The sequence below is a fragment of the Lottia gigantea genome (genome assembly GCF_000327385.1).
Source record: "Lottia gigantea unplaced genomic scaffold LOTGIsca_72, whole genome shotgun sequence".
Classification (NCBI taxonomy): domain Eukaryota; kingdom Metazoa; phylum Mollusca; class Gastropoda; family Lottiidae; genus Lottia; species Lottia gigantea.
The window spans coordinates 973,292-994,829 of NW_008710427.1; the positions used below are offsets into that span (position 1 = coordinate 973,292).

At 34.3% G+C, this 21,538-nt stretch overlaps 4 protein-coding genes across 4 annotated transcripts; 3 read left to right on the forward strand and 1 right to left on the reverse strand.

Moving 5' to 3' along the window:
• Nucleotides 1-2,058: 2,058 nt before the first annotated feature.
• On the forward strand, nucleotides 2,059-5,602 carry LOTGIDRAFT_235958 (hypothetical protein; the record flags this gene model as incomplete). Its single annotated transcript, XM_009065992.1, has 5 exons — nucleotides 2,059-2,162; nucleotides 2,481-2,737; nucleotides 4,169-4,347; nucleotides 4,704-4,784; nucleotides 5,457-5,602. Coding segments are annotated over exons 2-5 (630 nt in total), but the record flags the coding sequence as incomplete, so codon positions are not given.
• Nucleotides 5,603-6,975: 1,373 nt separating this feature from the next.
• On the forward strand, nucleotides 6,976-9,675 carry LOTGIDRAFT_235959 (hypothetical protein). The gene is made up of 2 exons (XM_009065993.1): nucleotides 6,976-7,087; nucleotides 7,593-9,675. The coding sequence occupies exon 2, from the start codon at nucleotides 8,220-8,222 to the stop codon at nucleotides 9,381-9,383; it is 1,164 nt and encodes a 387-aa protein (XP_009064241.1). The 5' UTR covers nucleotides 6,976-7,087; nucleotides 7,593-8,219; the 3' UTR covers nucleotides 9,384-9,675.
• A 7,554-nt stretch (nucleotides 9,676-17,229) lies between these two features.
• LOTGIDRAFT_168127 (hypothetical protein) lies at nucleotides 17,230-17,814 on the forward strand (the record flags this gene model as incomplete). The annotated part of the gene is made up of 1 exon (XM_009065994.1): nucleotides 17,230-17,814. One exon carries the CDS (start codon nucleotides 17,230-17,232, stop codon nucleotides 17,812-17,814), a length of 585 nt encoding a protein of 194 aa, XP_009064242.1.
• A 2,431-nt stretch (nucleotides 17,815-20,245) lies between these two features.
• On the reverse strand, nucleotides 20,246-21,010 carry LOTGIDRAFT_168128 (hypothetical protein; the record flags this gene model as incomplete). The annotated part of the gene is made up of 1 exon (XM_009065995.1): nucleotides 20,246-21,010. One exon carries the CDS (start codon nucleotides 21,008-21,010, stop codon nucleotides 20,246-20,248), a length of 765 nt encoding a protein of 254 aa, XP_009064243.1.
• Nucleotides 21,011-21,538: the final 528 nt, after the last annotated feature.

The window sequence follows — 21,538 nt, forward strand, 5'->3', positions numbered from 1 at the left end:
ATAGTCCCATTGAAACACCAGTATAGAATTTGGGACATTGTCAGCATGTGGACGTCGGGGCCCAGGAGTTCATCATGAGGGTAAGAAAACTTCTGATGCCTGTGTCGGTGCTTCCGAGAATCGGCCAGGTGTCCGCTCTGCTCTAATATCTATCATTGCCCGTGCAGCTCCTTGAGTTAATAACTCACTTTGTCTACTTCCCTCTAACTTTTGTGGGTTGGAACACTGTCATTTTGTGGCAGTGGAATAGCTCAGTCGGTAGCGAGGTGGTGCCGTGAGCACGAATCCTCAAGTTAGAAAGAAAAAGACAACAATTCTGACGCCTTTGTCAGTTCTACGAGGAATAGTCCCGATAGTCTGACTTACAAATACCTAGAATAGTTTCAAAGAATAGAGCTTCCTTGGTGGGAACATTTTTCATTCGGCCCAGGATTTTATGATATTTAAAACCTGCATTCCTGGAGATATAACCACAAGCGCCTGGCTTCGGGAATAAAGGATTTTGTCTGACTTATGAACCGGCTAGGACTCATATATTTTGGCTTTATGTTTGGAAAAATGAAAATGAAATAAAGGGTGGTACCTACAAGATTTCAGCAATAACAAGTGAGCTATAGACTTCCAATTTGTTAAGATGATGAAGCTCAAGCCTAGTATAATCTGCCATCCGTAGAGAGAAAAAGTGAATAATCTGGTTTTAACCGGCTTGCCCTCTCATTTGAAAAGGCCCTAAACATTCTTGAGAAAAGATATTTTGCGACAAGGGATGCAACTCGTGCCTACACATTTGTATGATTCTGTCGGTGACCATTGAACTAGATTTTTTTGGCTAGTTGTTGAAACGTTGGCTAAATGACATGTTGATGAATTTTCAGGGGTTAAAGTATTATATCCAAGACGCTCGGGTTAAAGTATTATATCCAAGACGCTCGGGTTAAAGTATTATATCCCAGACGCTCTATTTTAAATTGAGACTGAATTTTGGTCCTTCTAATTTGAGCAGGGGTTGCACAAGTCCGATACATACGGACTTACAGGATTAAAATGTTGATGGTTTTCTGCTAAAATATGGTCGGATATTTGAAAATAAGGGTAGGCTATTTCTCTTTTAAAGGTGTAAGAAACTCGCAAAACGCGCGCCTTTTATTCCTGGCACAACTCTCAATGAATTCTGTAAAATCGTGCATTAGGTTGAAAAGTGATTTCGAAAAAGAGTCAACGAGTACTGCTCATGTTTAAAAAGGCATAGATTTTGGGGGAAAAGAAGATAAGTCATGATTATATACTATATGTACATGTGTAGCAGGTGGCATATTTAATATACCGTAATTTGATATGAACCGGAAGTTGGAGTTTCCGGATTGTTTTGTACGTTATGGCATTTCATCAATCGAATGTGGATTCGACCAATGAGAGTTGACTTTAGCATTGCACGGGATTTTCGTGAGCAAACACTATAAAAAGTTCGATTGTACCTTGTTTCAGGCAGTCGGTCGGTAGACGGCTCAGGGTAAGCACGTTCGTTCTGTGGGAGTTATAACACTCCACTCATAGAACCTTAGTCAGACAATCTGGCTGTTTGATTTGGGGTTGTAGTTGCCCTTGGTCGGTTTGGTTTACAATCAAATCTGAATCGGGAACATAACGTTCCGCTCGTTAAGATAGACTGATCTAAAACGGGGACTATGGTCTTGAATCGGGGGTTTTGAATGTTTGTGTAAATGTATTGTTTGAAATTCGTTCTGTGATGTCTTGTCTTACATTAATAAATGTTTTTTTGTTTAATTATTTATTACTTCCCATTGAGATCACAGTATCCTGATAGAAACTGGAACTCCTAGTGTATTGAGACACAACAGGATTGATATTTGGGTTGGGGGTTTTTGGTCTGAAATAACTGCCCTAGATTACCTCCTGCTACACTTGTATATTACAATAATATAAATATTACCGTGTATCGAGACGGACGAAAAAAGAAAACTTGTTCATTTTTTTTGTTGTTGAACTGAGTGCATTAAGGTGTTTAGTCAGGTATATTATAGTTGTCTCCATTTGCGTTCTGGACTACTTTCAGTTTGTTTATGTGATGCGAATTTAATAACTTATTTTAACAATATACATCACACCACTCTCTTAATGTCATACAACCATTTTCCACTGAAGTAAGTATTATATTTTAACCTGAAACACTTTTGTTATCCTATCACGTTATTGTTTTATAACAAAAAGTTCTGAACTCAGTTAGGCCAACAGATCATGCCCATTATAATATTGGACTTTATCCTTAAAGATTGATAAAAATATTAACATACCTCTACATCTACTACACATGTCATTCTGCAGACAATGTCAGTCAGTAGGTTAACAATTTGTAGGCCTATATTATTAATTCATTAGGCCTACTATAACAATAATTAAACGAAGAGTAGGCATACTACAGTATTAAAATTTTCAGTTGTAATTAATTTCTTCTGTTACAGATAAAAACTAAACAAATAAGTGATAGTATACAATGGCTCTGCAACTAGTTAAATTACTAGAGACTTATAGAGGACGTGATAGAGTGATGAGATTAGGTACCTATATAGCAATGTTAATTGGTGGATCAGGTAATTCACCATTCAACACTAAATTTAACATTATTGCTCAAGAATTCAATGGTTGTCGAACTGTTTTACGTCTTTTTGATGATTTGTCCATGGCAGCAGTTAATCTCAAGTTTTATTATGGTGAAAAGGTAAGATGACATTTCAACAAAAACAAATATTGAATGAGCATGAATAATTTTTTGTAACAGCTCAGTATTCTGTTTAAAAATTGAGACTGTTTTTTTTTCATTTTAATGTGGTCATATATTGTCGTTGGTACTCTGGTGCCACCCCTGTCCTGTCAGTCTGTCTGTCCACTATTAGCTTGTGAACACCATAGAGACTACAGTTCTTATCTGATTTTAATGAAATTTGGTGTGATCATTTATATTAATGAGATCTTGGTCTAATTCGAAATTGACGTTGTTGATGAATGGTTTTTGAGTTATTGCCCTGGGCTTAGTAAAAACGCGTCAAAATTAGTTTGTGAACACAACAGAGACTACAGTTTTTATCTGATTTTAATGAAATTTCATGTGATCATCTAGAACAATGAGATCTTGGTCAGGTTCGAATTTGACGGCTTTTCTATGGATGATTTTTGAGTTATTACACTTCACTTAGTAAAAATGCATCAAAATTTGTTTGTTAACTTACATATTACAGTTTTCATCTGATTTTAATGAAATTTGGAGTGATTATCAGCCCTATCACAAGGAATGAATTGGTACTGGGGCTTAGATTTTGTACTCAGAAAATATGAAGAATTAGGCCCAGAGAACTCATTTCTGACAATTTTGAGGTGCCAAAAACATATCAAAATGTATATATTTTTGATATTGTACAAAGACACTGTAAATGAATCAATCTCTGCTAAACTGAAGAATGTTTTGCTTGGGCGGCTTAATTCTAACATGCTGGAGCCGAGCCCTCAGGTACCCCACCCGAAAGACAGGGCTGGTGATCATTTCACTTTTTTAGGAAAGGAGAAAATTGTAAAACCAAACTATTGAAACATCCAGAGAAAGCTGTTAAAAGCAAATAGAATTTAATTTATTGATGTTTGTAAATCACAATCAAGAATCTGAATTTTTGGGAAAGATTTTTGATTTGGAAATTCTAAACTGAAGAATGTTTTGCTTGAGCTTAATTCTAATATGCTGGGGCCCAGCCCTCAGGGACTCTACCCTAAAGACGGGGCTGGTAATCATTTATATTGAAAAGATCTTAGTCAAGTCGACACTATAAGACTACAAAGTATTCATCTGATTTTAATGATACATTTTATGTTAAATACGGCTTGTAAACGCGATAGAGGTGACAGTTAATGTCAGAATTTTGTGTTGGTTTGAATCAACAATATCCTTGACAAATTAGATTTTTGGTATGATTTGACACAGATTGGTGACCTGAATTTATCAGTCAAGTGGGCGTATCTTACTAGGCAGCCACTTGTTGAAAAAATGAAGATGGCACACATTCCACTTTTTCTCAAATTATTTGGTTAGTTGTTTAAATTGATAGCATTAAAAACTTCTAGATATATTCATAACATAATTTATGACCTTTTTTTATTTCAGGACAAGAATCCTATATTACGTATTTTAGATATGATGACCAACACATTGTATCAGTCCTACTATATAGTAGAACATATAGCTTGGTTTGCTGATAAAAAGGTTATTAATAGAAGCTCAACTCTATGGTGGGTGATATGTATTGCCATTTGGGCTATATCCTTGATTCTGGAGATTAGCAAGTGAGTAGTTATTTGTTATAACAGATTAGAGCATTATTATAGAAATCAGGAAAAGTAAAAAAAAGTGTTTCATACCTATGAACTAATTTTAATAGGGCTGTTTCTTCACTTCTGTGCCCTGAGAATCCAACTTACATTTGACAGACATTGCTGGCAAATATTTCCAAATCAAAAACCTTTCACGACATTCAGATTCTTGATTGTGATTTACAAACATCAATAAATTAAATTTTATTTGCTTTTAACAGCTTGCTCTGGATGTTTCAATAGTTTGGTTTTACAATTTTTCCATTCCCAAAAAAAGTGAAATGAATTTTTTTATATATGTATTAAGATCTGTTTTAAACTATTTTCAGAGCTGTTGTAAAGCTGATGAATAATAAAAAATCACAAGCTCAATTAAGAAAACAGAAATATTTAGATAAAGATGAAAAAGGGTAAGGTTTGGTCAGACTTTTCTTGTATTAACAAATTCATTTCCAGTTTTCCAGGTTTTCAGTGATTTCTGCTGAGCCAATTAGTGCTGTAGGCTTTAACATGTCTTTATAAATGTTCCATTGAGTATCTGTTGAGTGTTGGCTCTTAAGCTACAAATCAAAATAGCATTGTTTTAAATGAAATATATGTGGATTGTAAAGGTGTGGGCACACAAGCAGTCTTTGTCCGAGATTTTTATCCCGGACTCTAATCTTGAGTAAAATCTCCCGTGTGTCCATGTTTCCACAACAAGATTATCGTGTTGTCGACAGGATTTATAATGTCAAACCAGTTCGATAATTGTCTCCAATAATTTTATCGTCTACAAGATGATTTCAATTGCATGCTCCACATGTGAATATCGACAAGTTGGAAAATGATCCACTGGAGATTTTTGTCTCCTTGTGTGCCCATAAAAACTAAAGACAAGACTCTAATTGGCGACAAAAGTCTCTGACCAAGACCGCTCATGCGCCCGCACCTTTATCACTTGACTAGTGACTGTTACCTTTACTACTTAAAAGAAAAAAGGAAAATTACTATTATACTACCAGTGAAAAATACCAATAAGCATTGTTAACTATGTAGACTTGGTTACGGAGTCATGATGACCTAATTTCACTGTATTTTAGGACAGTTTCAGAACAGAATCAAGAAATAAATGATAGATTGAAGGCTTTAAAGACAGAAGAATATGGACATGTTTTATTAATTATACAATCTGCTGCTGATTTGCTCAATGCTATCAACTGGTTACCACCTGGTGTATTGTGGGCAGGAAAATTCTCAAGATTCAAATCAGGAATATTTGGAATCATTTCGAGTTCTTTATTACTGTATAGAAACTGGCAGTGAATTGATATTTGAGAAAAACAAAAACAGACTGCAGGGGTCATTGCATGTTCCTATGTGTACGATGTGTTCACGTGTATATACCATTGCTAAAGGAACTATACATATTGTATATTTATATAGTTTTATCATGTTTTATGAAGGGAGAGGAATCAGAATTTTAAAATGTTAACAACATTATTATCTCCATAAGTATTGTAATCAAGGATGAAATACTTAATTTTAAACCATCCTCATCGAGACAAAATCCAAAACAGATGATAGTACAATAGTTGATCATCCCAGTCTCATTGTTAGGGCCCTAGCAAGTGAGAATTAAGCCCCAGCAAAACCTTCTTCAGTTCAGCAGAGATTGATTAATTTACAGTGTCTGTAAGAAATCAAAAATATATAGATTTTGATACGTTTTTGGCACCTCAAAATTGTCAGAAATGGGCTCTCTGGTCCTATAATTTGTTTTTTTGGCGACAGGGCTGGATCATCTTCTTGTTTTAAATCTATAATCCTGAGATTCAGGAGATTCCTTGTCTCAAATTGTCAGGTGTCTTTGCCTATTCACCATTATTCAACCTTTTCTGAAACTTGTTGATCCTTTTTAATCTCTGATGGACTTATTTATTTATTTGTTTACAGAATTTAAGGTTGTAAGAATCAGCAAGGTTTGAACTAATTGCTATGTTATTGTTTTGTAAGAAAAAATTTATTTCAGGATGAAGGTTGCCTGGAAAATTGAATAAATGCGCAGTAGGTTATATTTACGTTTTCAAGACATTCTAATTTTGATACAAAGACTTTAGTATGAATTTAAGTAGGGCCTATTTCTTTATGTTTCAACGTTTGGGACTACCGATATGATTGTTTACATTGGAGACCGTCTATTTGATACAACCTGCACGTCAATGAATAACGACGGCATTGGTTAAAATTACTATGCCTAATGTGTTGGTGATGAGACAATGGCATTTATGCTGATATAAACATCACACGAATTTGTCATAGTCCAATGGAAAAAATAATAGCTAATGTAAATAAAGATGAATAATACATGTAGTAAAATTTTATGTATGATTATTCAAGTGCCTTATTCATGTGATATATTAACAAGTGATTTATATTGTGATTTGTATTGATTCTAACAAGAAGTGAAATCTTAATGAGAATAAAAAAAACCAAATGTATAATTCAGGTTTTTATGACATTTATTTATATTGATAATGAATGAGTGTGGTCTGAAGCCTTTATTCAGAGTTACCCCCATTGCCAAGTCAGCCATATTGTAATTATAATACTTCCTGGTAGCATACTGCTACGTATCTTAACATGTCAATTTCAAGAAACAAGAGCTGTGCATTGATGTATGAAAACTTGGTAACATCAGAGAAGATAATGTATTGATGATTCTTACCTCAAGGTAGGGGAATGCATTATTTGCATTCATATCTGAGCAATGTTTTTGCTTTTGCATAGCCTACATTCATTTCTTCCTAACAAATACCTTGTCATTATTCCTATATGTTCATAATAAATCCCAAGAACTGTTTTGTATGTTGAAAGGGCAAAGATATAACCTCGTAGACAAGGAACGGAAGTGTTGTGTGATGTCTTCAAAACATTTTCATTGGTTTTTTGTGCAGTCCTGTTAGTGTTATGTTTTTTAAGGCAAGCCAACGTTTATTTGCTTAGTCCTACTACTTACTACTAGTAGCTACTGCTACTTTAAATATTCTACCTCATGAAATCCTATATGAAACATATGTCTAAAGTTTGGAAAAGGAAGTTGAATCTGGTTATATCATCAATAGCTTAGTCAAATGATACCCCCTCTGTTTAATTAGGTAACAAGTTTTTATATGCAGACAATTAATTAGATTACTCTGCACAACGATGGCATAAATAAGGTTTTTATTTTATTTCAGGGAAAGCACATTTGTGAGCAAAACAACTAGCTTAAAAGATATGGGTGCCGTCATTGCTAATAAGCTTGTCTGGTTAATACGAAAACTTAGTAATAAACTGTGTAAATGAATAACATGAAATATAGAGGACCACATTATATAATCAATCTATTTCACACTGTATAAATGTTGTTATTTATTGATTGAGCTATTTATTTATTACTATCACGTTTAATATTCCTGCCAGTGCAATATATTCTAAGTCTTAATAACAAAAACATTGTTGATTATTATTTCTATTTCTAGTCATATTTTGTGTTCCTAAACCAAAGACTTTTTAGTTTTTATCTTATCATATTTTGTTATAGTATTTTTATTTGAATATAAGATTAATGCTCATTTTTATTTTATTTTGTGATGTTTTTGATAACTCATTTTTAATTGTTTTGTAAGTTCTTATTTATGTTAATTTAAGTTTTATTTGTTGTTATTTAATGCTGTTCTACAATATTTATTATCAATTTTCCAAGTAAAAGAATGTTCTCCAAAGATTTGATTACATAACATTTTGTTCTAAATTTCTGTATTATTCCGCTTTGATGTACTGTTAATTAGTACATCAAGTTTTGTGAAGATTAATATTTCAAGATGGTTAAGTTGAAATCGCCACTGCCAACGAAAGATGAGTTAATGAGTATGCAAAAGATATTTAAAGATTATTTTGTGTCAGAATCTTTAAAGAAGAAACGGAAGTATGAAACTAGAATGGAAACAGTTTTTTCTAGCTGTGATAATTCGGATTGTAGTGTGGATTTTCTAGCTTTAGGTCAATCTAGAAGGGAAGTTACTCTAGCAGCATTGAAGAAATTTCGATTTTCCAACTTTCAACGACATTTGCCACAAATTTTTCGTTATGTTTATGACATTGTTAACTGTTACAAGGCAGCAATTATTTTACATAAACTGGAAGGAATAGAAGAAAGTGAAATTGAAAACATTCTGTATGAGGTAGCCAAAGAACTGTCCATAGCCTATGAATATCAGATCTGTATGTTAGCTCACTCTACAGATATTCTGCATCTGGCCAAGTATGCGGTGGTGTGTATGATATATTATTTAAAAAATAAAGATAGTATATTTAGTTATTCTGATATTATCAAAGGAATTGTAGATCATACTACCTGTTTTAAAGAACAAGATTTAGATGTGTCAACACGAATGATTTCTAGTGGTATAACTGTTAAATGGAAGATATCAGATATATTTCTATTGCCTGGTTTAAGAGTACCAGTTCAAGATACAAGACCACCAGAAAACCTGACTGGAAGTAGTGAAGTCGATCCTTTATTACCTTATTATAAACTTTCTGTTAAAGATGCTCAACGTTATCACAGTCTTATTTCATATCATTTTCCTTGTGGACCAACAAACAAGGAACTCAAAAAGTCTAAAAAGAGCAAGAACACTAGTAAAGAAGATTTTCCAGTCAAAGAGATAGTTATTGTGGAAGACCAAGGTTCACCAGGAGCCACTGAAGTTGGTGAAGAGGTCAATATGATCAATGTTACATTTCGATATTTCTGTTGTTTCTCTCCATATGGATGTGCGTGTGATTTTCAACTATATGGATACAGAGCCCCCATTCATGTGTGGAATTCAGCAGAAAATCGCTATGACATGATATCTCGTGATTCCATTACCACCCAACATCCAGATAAATGTGAGATACCGCTTGATGTTGGTTTACATCAGAGTTATATGCCAAAATCTGGTTGTCAACATCTGTTACAGTTACCAAATTCTACCGTCTAGCCCTGTCAGAGGCGTGATAGGGCTAAGTATAATCACTTACCAAGAAGGCATTTTTTTCTCTTTTGACCCCAACCTATTGTATTTTTTACTTCATCAATAAATTTGATCAATCAATACATTAATTAATACATCAACGATTAAGGAGCATATGAAAGCTATACTCAGTGTAAGTGAATCGAAAACGTCGTTCTACTGCAGGGGATTTTAACCCTTTTTCTATTACCCTTTTCAGATTCCTTGATTAGTTAAATTACCCCGTCGCTTACCCCTATAAATCTTGACTATTTTCTGCGATTTTTTTCATGTCGGAGAATGGCCTCTATCATCCAGTCCATCTTATGTCTACGCACAACTTTGACAAAAGATGGCCTGGACTGGTTGCTTAATATCTTTGTAACTGACTGAGTCTACATTCAGTGGTTTTTTGAATCTGATTGGGCTGTATATCCACATCTGTTTTGATGATGGGGAAACATTGATTTAAAAGTATTCAGCGAATTTGACAATGCCTTCGAATTTTAATTCGTTGCTCTAAAAATCGATAAATATAACCACCAATAAAAATATCAATTATAAACTGACACATGTGGGGGGTGCCTATATATTTGGATTGTAAACAAATTGTTTTGTTACATTGTTGAGGGTTGTTGTTACATCTCCTAAGAGCTCCGTAACAGAAAATATACTCTGGCTGAATAGAATGACTTCCCTTATTTTCATTTATGAAAATGAAAATGCTAATACTTATATAATAGAAAGTAGAGGTGTTCTAATGACTTAATAACAGTTTGTCTCACATGTCCTTAATTAGAAGCGAACTACCAGTAAAATTCCAATGAGTGACCGATCAAAAAAGGTCAAAAAGTCTTTTTGTTTTGTTTGTACATACATGGACTGGTTAAAGGTGGGTTTATACAGAGCGCGAACGCGAACGCGACCGGCGCGAACGCGACTTTTCATCAGTTCAGTCATTCAAATAGAGCACGAACGCGGAAAACCGTCGACGGCTTTCAATGCGGATCGCCTCTTTTGTTGTGAAAATTTGGTCATATGGTCATTTTGGAATCATCTCTCCGATTCCCTTCCAAATATCTTTCTTTTTTACTGTCTCTTTGTAAGTTTTTTCAGCTTTGTCAAACAAAACTGGATTCTTTTCAACTTCTAAAATCAAAACTTCCGTTTTATCCATTGTTTGTACCCTAGAAGCAAATTGGAAAAGGCATGTGCACAAGTTTCTATTTTAGAAATGATGCAAGGGAGGTGGTACAAGCTGATTGGTTGATAGCAAGAAATCCGCCGCGACTTTCTGAAAAATTCGCTCTTGGGGCAATCTCGGCGGTCGACCGCGCGAACAAATATTTGTTCGCGTTCGCGTTCGCATTCTATTTGAACGGTCCCTCTATAAAATGATGAAACCATTCCATGACGAAAAACCGCGTTCGCGTTCGCGCTCTGTATAAATGCACCTTTATACTCTTAATTATATGCAATAAGAATAAGATGATATGATAAGTAATTCATGATAATTCATTAAAAAAACAATTAATGAAACAGTTTGCCCTATTTGTCACTAAATAACCAGGAAATCCATCTTTGAATTATAAAATGTCCAAAATTGTATTCCTGACTCCAGGCGCCTCATTAATTAGGTAATTACCCTCAAGTTGAAAATCCCTGTTCTACAGGTTGAATAAGTATAAGTCATCTCGAATTCTTTTGTATTTGAAAAGAATGTTATAAATAATATGTAAGCCTTTTACTTTATATGTATGTATTTGTCTGTTAACTTTTTTTTAAGGATTCGTAGCTAAGCTACATGGTAAATATTGTTCTGCATTATGGTTCCTTTCCCCATGGCTTAGTTTTCTAATGTTAAAGTTCTTCAATTATTTACTCAGCTATGATGGAAACCGACTTCGTTGTAAGCTTCATAATTTTATTATTTTTATAATCAATCGCATCCTTTCGTAGTAAAGGATAGATGCATCAAAACAACGGAAGATGACTTTGATTTGCGATTTTCTAGACCATTGATTCCATTTCCATTTATTTGAACAAAAAGAAGAATGGCTTTTTTTGTTTTGTATTTATTGGGGAATAATGACTTCTCTGAAAAAAGATAACTTCAATGAGTGCAGTGTATTTATATTATAGAATGCATGCTTTTTATATACCCACATGATATGAGGGCGTATATTGCCGTCACCTTGTCCGTCCGTCCACAATTGCTCGTAAACACTCTACAAGACCCAATTCTTGATGGATTTTGACGACACTTGGTGTGAGTGTTCGTTATCACCCAAAGATCAACCTATCGAAAATCAGAAAAATCGAAAAATAATTAGTATCATTATTGCCCTTGTTCTTGAGAATGTGTTAAATTTTGAGCTCATAAACATTCTAGAAAGCTTAATTCTTGGAAGATTTTGACGAAACATGGTGAAATTGTTTATAATCACCCAATGAACCCTATCGAAAATCAAAACATCGAAATATGTTTTATAGGAGTTACTGACCTCTTTCTTGAAAACGCTTTCAAATTTTAGCTCTTAAACAATAAAGGGCATGATTCTTGCCGGATTTTGACAAAACTTGGTTTTATTATTCAGTACCGCGCTGAAGATTGAATATTTGTCTTCTAGAGTTTCCACAAGCTAAAAATTTAACCCCTTTTCAAGAACAAGAGCAATTACTCATACTCAATATTCTTCAGTATCGCCCTAAAGAGTTCAAAAGAAGTGTATGACTAAAGGTTGAATATTTCATACTGATGATTGTAACTGTACTGCTAAATATTTTTATTCAAAATCAAAGCTGTCAGTGGGCGTATATTACCTTGCCTGGCAAGCTATCTTTATAATATATTAGCTTAGTTTATATAGGCTCTGATGTTAGTGATATAATTGATTCTGTTAGTTCATTTGATTGTTTTGTGGGACCTTTCATGTACATTAACTCAATTCATGGACCTCGTTTGTATTATTTATGTTGCTTTAAGCAAATAAAAATGACAAAAAAGTTATTTCTCATTCACTATACTCATGAAACCTGAAACTCTGGCTACCTAGTTTGTGATTTTATTTTTTGACATATTTTAGGTTAGGCTCTACGAAACTACGCTTTGTTCTTACCTTGCAATAAATACAAGAATATACCACCGACATTGATATCACTACGCCCGACAAAATCAGTTGATTTGGGTTTTTGTTATAAAAAGGTTATAGATATTTCAACGATATTTCTCGAGTTTCTCAAGTTTCAATACACGCTGCTAAAGATAGTCATTACTGTGAATGAAGTCGTGTATGTCAATTGCCAATAACCTGAATATAAATCAAATTTTAAAAACTCAAAATATAGTCAGATATAAAGAAATATGAAATATTGTGTCGAAGGCACTACGATCAAATCATGTTAAAACAAAATTTAACATCAGTTTCTTCTAGAAAATGGCAACTTTTCATGTTCTATATACGAGATGGATTTCCGACCTTAATTTTAATCAGTTTGAATACAGTACTCTGAAAAATGTACTGTTGAAAAGAACAGATTCGTCATCCGTTTAACAAATTGAACCTTAGTCTCAGAAACGGATTTTTGTAAAGTAAAGTCTGTTTACTGCTATGTAATGTTACCATAGGAACTACACCGAAACATCTGCCTCTATTCAAGCCTCTAATTGATATTTTGACAGTTGTCAGCTTGACCAGCTGACATCTGTCCAAATAGCCAGCTGACATCTGTCCAAATAGCAACCAGAGGCTGGAATAGAGACAGATGTTTCGGTCTATATAGGAACAAGTTGATTTGCTTACACTGATTAAGGCAATTACTGTATTTGAATTGTTTTTCGTAAAACACAGAAGGTTGGAATACCAATAAGTTCACAAAGTCTTAAAGTAAAGTTGTGTTTACAGTGTATGAAAAGTCACCTTATAATATGGTCCTAGTTACTCCGACGTGATATTCGGATAGGATGTCGGAACTGGGTTCAGGCAGTTCAGGCAGTTGCGACATCCCATCCGAATATAACGTTGGACGAACTGGAAAGGACCATATTTGTTGGGCTATTTTTAAGACAATAATTTTGGGGGGTACATTCGTCTGGTATTATTACCAACCAATAAATTTACTATTTTAGTTATATACCAGTCGCTTCCTTCGCCAATATAATTAAGCTGCAATATGCTTATTATTGATTTTTACATTTTTAAAAAATGCAACAAAAAAAAAGACAAACAGAATTATGAAAAAGCTTGGTGGCGCTCGCCAGGTGTCACTTCAATATGAAAAAGACCCAAGCTGGTAGATATGACAACAACCATTCTAAATTCTCACTCACTGAATTCCTTCATCATGTATGCCAGTGGAAAATATGAATTATTATGACTGCCAAACAAAGTTCACTTGATGCTCTGAATATGAACATGGTCTTCTTTATTCATGACAACATCAAATATTGCCATGACTTGTAATTCTTTGCTGGGTTAGTGAAGTTAATTTGCAGCCCAGATAGCCTATTGTAAGATCCATATATACCCAGCTAAAGACTCTTTTGAAATTATATTTCTTAAAACCGAATTTAGTTACTTTTCATACTGCACACCCAAGTCTTGTAACTCGGTGCATTATGGTTTGAAGAATTATCATGTAAGCAGGTTCTAACAAACACATTGTTAAGTATGTGGGACATTAATATTGTCTGTAATTCTGGAATTTTGAATCTCATTTTAGAAACACCTTTCATTTGTCTTGTAGTTGTGTTTAACTTTATCTGGTTTGAATTGTTGAAATTCAGCATTGGTCTTTTTAGTTGATAATCTCCTTTGCAACGAATTTAGCATGACAATAATAGGCCTATTCATACCAATAACATTATTTCTATCATTCTATCATTCTATTCATGAACATTTATAACATTATTTATTTCCTTATCCGGAACAATTTTAACATTCTTTATGACTTTATCATTTTCTTCATGAACTAAAGTAGTTTTTCTTTCGTTACTGATTTCAATTTTATTATCATTAGCATGGTTTAGACTTGTGACTGCCTTTCAACTTCAGTATGAAGAGTGGAGGGAAATCTGGAGAAGAATAGAATAGGTGATTGAGATTGATCACTCACTTGCCATCCATCATATCCACCATTTTTCAAAACAATGTGTAGTTTAGAAAAATGGATATTAGATCAGCATTCCGGTTATAAAGGGTAAATCCAGCACACTTTGATTTATTGGGTTTCTGCTTCGGGGGTAAATAATACATAGATAAATGTCTGCCTATCGGCTGCTCCATATCCTGCAAAATTTTTGAAAATTTTTCTTCTTTTCTCCATTGGCTGATATCGCAAAGATCCAGAATAAACCCACTTGACCACTATCTTGATGATTTTATTTTCATGGGAAGCGACAATACAAATAATTGTAAGAAACTAATGAAATTGTCTCGAATTCTTCTTTCACAAGATAAGACTGAAGGTCCTGCAGATTAATGGCGTTTAACTCATGGAAGTTGACTATTTTCCAAAACAAGATAAAGTGCCCCTTAGCGAGTACTACTTGATTGATTTCCAATAAAAAAGTACACCGGAGTCATAAGTAAGCATTCCTTCATCCCAAAAACACCAAAAAAGTAAATCAGAAGTCTTTCAACAACAAATAAAACAGCTGTTCAAGGATCTGTGCCTGAGGGTAGTATCCCGAGCTATGCTTTGATCAGACCCTATACCTTCAGCAAGCGTTTAACTCATCAAATCAATAAAGAGGGTACGAGGGTATTGTATTACAATAATCACAAAAGCAGTTGTCGGTTATCACGGTTTGAAGCTCATTTACCAAAATAAGGCTTTAAGCAAAGCCTTCTTTCACGGCTCATTCGAGAGTGCAGAACCATACAAGTTCCGAAGAACAACGAATGGACATTCATTGCATCTTTAGTATGAGTGAAAGGGTGTCCAACATTATATTGTAGGTAGTGTATAATCCGAAGATCGAAGATCGCAGACTTGTATAATCGGAAGATCGCAGACCCCAACTAGAATCCTCTAACCCCCATACTAGAATCCTCTGACTCCCTATACTATATTCGGCAGACCCAACTATAATCCGCAAACGCCCTATACTAGAATCCGCAAACCCAACTGGAACCTGCAGACCCCCTATGCTAGAATCCGGAGACCCCCTATACTAGAATCAGTAGTATATGTGTTTTCTGATATAGCGCATCCAGTTTGATCCGGTTTTTGAGATGATAGGTATATGTCTTTTCGGATATGACGCATTTCACTTCTGTGCATGCGCGGCTTTTTCAATTCGTCATATCCGAAAAGACACAACTGTTAAAATGTATTATAACAGACTTCCCCAAACTGTTAAAAAATGTATTATAACAGACGCCCAAAACTGTTAAAAATGTATTATAACAGACTCCCCAAACTGTATTATAACAGACTCCATATAAATTACCCCAAACCACAGACAAGAATCACTAATAATAATACAGTATAAAACAACCGCATTAAAAATGTCTTTAATTTTAAAACATGAAAAAAAAAATTCGAAGGAGACGGTTTCTTCTCTGCGCTAACATCTCTCATCCCCAAAGTGGCCAATTTTGTCTCAAACAACAAATCCCTCATTTCCTCAGGGGCGCAAGCTCTTGGATCTGAGGCAAAAGCAGGAGTAAATATTAGCGATGCAGTGAAAAAATCTGACGAACTTAAAGAACTGCAGCTAATAAGAGAACTAAGAAACAAGAGACTAGAACGACAAGCCCTAGAAAAACAAGGAAAAGGGTTTAAAATCATTGGATAAAAATGGCAAGCAAAAATTACAGATTGGATCCAATCTTTCAATTGTATGATCCGATTCAATATTCGTTCAACAAGAAGAAAGAGGATTACGTAATCATCTCACCATCGGTAGGGACAAAGACCCAAATAAACGACGGAGGAAGAGTTACCTTTGAAATTAATTCGTTGTCCAATTGGTTGCTGCTTTCCGATGCCCATTTCCGATGCGATTTCAAAATCAAAGACGCCGCTCAGAATTGAATTCCACAAACCAACACGACTTTAGAAAACTTCTTTCCGTCTTTATTCAGCGAAATGGTTTTGGAAGCTGGTTCAAATCCGATAGAGACCATAAAACACCCCGGAGAGTTTGACACAATGTTGAAAATGGTTCTGTATCCCAAAAACTACGATGGAAATAACGAATATCCAACTTCACATACCGGTAATCACTCCTTCCGTAGAAGTGGAAACGAGAATATTCAACTCTTTAACCAAAGACATCGAAATTTCTTTTCTTCGTCGTAACACGGTAGGTAGCATGACTTTAACGGGAGAATCCACCACGTGGCCAATCACCAACACCGTCAAACCAGTGAGATATCTAATGGTCGGTTTCAAAAACTTGCCAGACTCTCAGACACACAACAACAACATTTTCAGAGTGGCATTGAACCATACTCAAGATCCCATCATTCGCAAAGTTCAAGTCAGATTGAACAACGATAATTATCCCAATCAACCTTTGACAATTGATCCTTCCAAAAAAGATTACAACGAATTGTACAGAAACTATAAAAACATGTGCGAATTGTTTGGAAATACGCCTCAGTTTGAATACACAGATTTTTCACTCAATCATCCAATCTTTTGTTTCGATCTGTCAGCTCATCAAGAAGATCTTTTCAAAACAGGGGTAAACATAAATATTCACATCGATAAAACACAAGGAGATGTGACCGGCTACTGTTTATTGCTGGAAGAAGCAAAACATTGGATTAAAATATCAGATAGAAGAATGATAAGAATTAAATAAAAAAAACACCCTTTAGAAATGAAACCAGAAACTTTAGTTATGAAAATAATAGAAGCTATGGAAACGAAGCTGACTCTAATAACTTACAACGGTAAAAAAGTGCATATAACCCAAAAGATTATCGATAAATACAAACATTGCAAAGTCAGAGACGATATAGACTTGGAAAGAATTGATGAGAATTTAACTAAAAAAGGTGGATTTTTACCTTTCTTACCTTTAATCTTTGCTGGTTTAGCTGCAGCTGGTGCAACTGCTGGTGGAGCTGCTGGGATAGCCAAAGCTGTCAACGATAAGAAAGCTGAAGCCGCTGCAAACGCTGAAGTGCGTAGACACAATTTGGCAATGGAAAGAGAAGCACGAGGAGGTTCGGGAGTAGGAGATATATTAGGGACGGTTAAAGAATTCGGACAAAGATTTGGCGAAGAAACCAAGAAAACCGTTAAAGAGAGATTAAGCAAATTAATAGATAAAATCGACACTGGAGAAATGAAGGTCAAACACAAGGGCAACGCCATATTTTTTAAAAACATACGTTCGGGCGAGGGAATCTTCCTTTCAAAGTATAAAGGCAATGGAGTGATTTTTGGTCCGAAAATGTAATAAATAAAAATGGGCAAGAAATTCAAACATTCGGACATATTTCCTAGTAACCCAATGCTCATGTGTATTTGCGGTAGTTCAGGTTCTGGGAAAACTCATCTCACTTTTAACATGTTGACAACACCAAACCTTTTAGATTTCGATTCTATGTATATCTATACAACAACACCAGAGCAATCGTATTATCAATTCCTCAAAGCTTTAGAATATTTACCAAAGAAAGACGTTCAAGACATATTTCAATATTACGAAGAAAACGAAGAAGAAGTGGAAATAAAAGATATCATAGAAAACTTCATTAAATCAAAGAATCCATCTTTCAATCCAACGGATATAAAAGTTTTTCTTACAAAAAAATGTTAATGATCTAGGCTTGTCTAATATTGATAACAATCGAAAGAACTTAATATTGTTTGACGACTGCATAGCGCAAAGAAATCAAACTGTACAACAAGAATTCTTCACCAAAGGAAGACAACTGTCACTGTCACAACTGTCACTGCATATACCAATCCCAATCTTTTTACGGGATGGATTCTATGTTCATTAGAAAAAATGCAAATTGTTTTTTGCTGTTTGAACTAAACGACAAAGATTTATCTCAAATCATTCAGTCTATAAATCACGGAATGGATAGAGATACATTTAAAAAGGTTTGTAAAGCTCAATGGAGAAACCCAGATGGTCATGGATATGTATTTGTAAATACTAGAAAACCTGCGGGAGAAAGAGTTATGATCGATATAATATGTTAATTTCATTTTTTTAAAAATGACGGATTGGAATAATTTTTTAAAAAGAAATAGAGAATATATCAAAGCTAAGAATAAAATAAAGACCCAAGTTGAAAATAACAGATTACAACAACTCGGATTAACGGAAAATCTACAGACTCTATTTCAACCCATATTAAAAAGTCAAGAAGATATTAAAAAGAGACTCGCTATAGAACCCACGCCTCGTATAGAACCCATAGCGATTGAATATAATGGTATTATAATTAGGACATTAGATGATATAAAACGTCTTTTTTCAAACCCTAGCACAGAACTACCAAAGAGTATTTCACCAATCATTTATGATGAGGGTTTGTTGTTTAATGGTTTTAGAATAAGATTTAGTGGAAATTCACCACAATTCAAAATCGACACAAAAGACTTTATACTTTACACTAACGAGAGGGTTAATAGATTTAATGAATGGCGAGGATGTTGAAATTGCCGATTACAAGGATTTAGTTGCATACTCAAAATTTCTACATGCGATCAGAAAGTCAGGACCCGAAACAAGAAGATTGAAAGAAGTTGATTTATATATAACAAAAGTTATTGAGCAAGAGGAGGTAGATGATTATGCAGAAGAGTATCCACCAATCATACAAGACATAGACGAATTCGATGATATGGTGGCATCTGGACAAGGTATAACGTTTTTATCCGACAACAATAAAGAATTGCTTAATAGATTAGAAATAATATTAGCGGCCATGAAGGAGGTCATCGATCGGACAGACAATACAACAAAGTCAATGGCATATTAAAACGGCTTTTGGAGAAAAAAATCATCACTAAAAAAGACTATATAAACGTCATTAAAAACCATAAGCTTACTACCGGGAAGCTACGAATACGTAGCCATCAACGATTACCTATCCGAATACGCAGGAAGCATGAACGGCAAAAACAATATCGAATTCAAAGGTAATTTGAATCTGAACAAAATAAAACTGATCATGAGAAATAACAGTCAAGTCGATTTCAACGTAGAAAATTCGTTGAATGCGTTACTAGGGTTCGATAAACGAATATACGCGCAATCGACATTGGCGCCGCACAAGGCCAACATCGAGAACGACATCGACGTGATCAACATTCACTGTAATTTGATCAACGGTGGATTTTTCAACAAGCACAAACGCCAAATCATATACAGCATACCGACTTTTACGGTGCCGATCGGATACAGAATTATAGAGAAACCGTTTCAAACGACCTATTTACCAGTCAATTCTTTCATGATCAAAGATATAAATCTGGAAATCAAAGACGGTAAAAACAGGTTCATAGACTTTGGCAACGAAGAAATTGTCATTCAACTTCATTTAAAACAATCTTCATTCTCTTCTTGAATAGTAAGATAATCGAAATCATCAAATTCATAGTTTTCGTCAAAACTCTACTCATCTTTGTCGTTGTAAGGATACATAATTCCTTCACTGTTTGGTGGTTTTCTTTTAACATTATTCAAATAACTTCTAAAAACTTTAGTTTGTTTATCATTTGGAATAACTACTCCATTGGTGAAACTTTTTTTCCATGGTTTATTAAATTCGTTCGACACATCATGTCCGCTTGCTAACTGAACGTAATCTTCTACACTTATCTTATCATTAGAATAACCTTTAAACGTTTTCTTTTCTTTTAAAACACCATCAGAAGTCAAAACGATGTTGTATTTGACCTTTGGTGTATAAACCAAATATAATTCCACCGTCACCGTAATCGTTTTTACCTTTGCAATAGTCTTTTTCGGAGACCAAACCAGCTCTGTTTAGTTTTTTCCAATTGTTGGATGAAATGTACAAACTATCGGTGTCGGTATAGTATATTTCGGGTTTATAAAATCCATTTATGACGTGAATGAAATTGTTCATTATTTTTTTACTGTGAGATAAAACGAATGATCCCAAATGACTAGGTGTTAGTCGTGTAGATTTACTATCTTCGGTAGTAATCTCTTTTTCTTCAATTTCTGTTTCAACAATATATTGAGTATCATTAATTTTCTCATAGGTTTTAACGCGTGAATCAAAGTTGGCCTGTAAAGTTGCTTCATTCCATAAATGTCTAGTTGTGAATATATCTTTCTGAATTGATTTACCATACAAGGAATTACCTAATAATTTCATGCAATTACTACCCACGATATTACCTTCTCGTTTATATTTATTTCTTAAATCTCTCAAAATTAAAATATAATCTCTATAGGGTGGAGTTTTAAAATTTTCTTCGTAAACTATACCATCTAATATTCTAATAATTCGTCCACCGGCTTTCACTATTTCTTGAATATCGACCGATGTTAAAACGTCGTGACAGAAACCATTTCCGAACCTGATTTTGTTACCAGTTTCCTTTTTACCTTCTTTATTCGTGAAAGTGATTTTATCTTTAGCTGGTATCGGTTGGAAGAACATGTTTTTGGGAGTCAAACCACACTGTTAAAATAGCTGTTCTAGGTCTGAATTTTTGTTTATTGAGGATTTTTACAAATTCTTTTTCTTCTTCTGGTAGAAACGGTCTTCCACTTTCCGCTCTCGGATATTCACTGTCTAAATCCGACATGGCGGAAGCGTATAAACCGTTAGCATCAAATGCTATTAGTTTAGTACATTCTATTTTTTTATGTCTCGAATGAACCTCCGTTTTGTCTTTTGTGCTTGCACTGTATTCTTTGAATAAATCAATTATGTTATTACTTTCTGTTTGTGAAATATATTCCTTTAATACGTTACAAATTTCACCCATTTTGTTCGTTTCAAATGATTTTCTATTTGCCGAAACTCTTCCTCCTTTAATAGATCGTCTGATAAAATTTCTTATAAAAGGATTAGTGTGCGAATAAACTTTTTCTACGTTTTCTTTTTCGGTATGTTTCGCGACCATTCTAGTAGTTTCATACCATTCTTCTTCCACCATTTCTTTATCGTAATGATATAAATAAT

Excerpts from the sequence above, each read along its gene's own strand:
- LOTGIDRAFT_235959 (XM_009065993.1), top strand. The coding sequence starts at position 8,220 with ATGGTTAAGTTGAAATCGCCACTGCCAACGAAAGATGAGTTAATGAGT.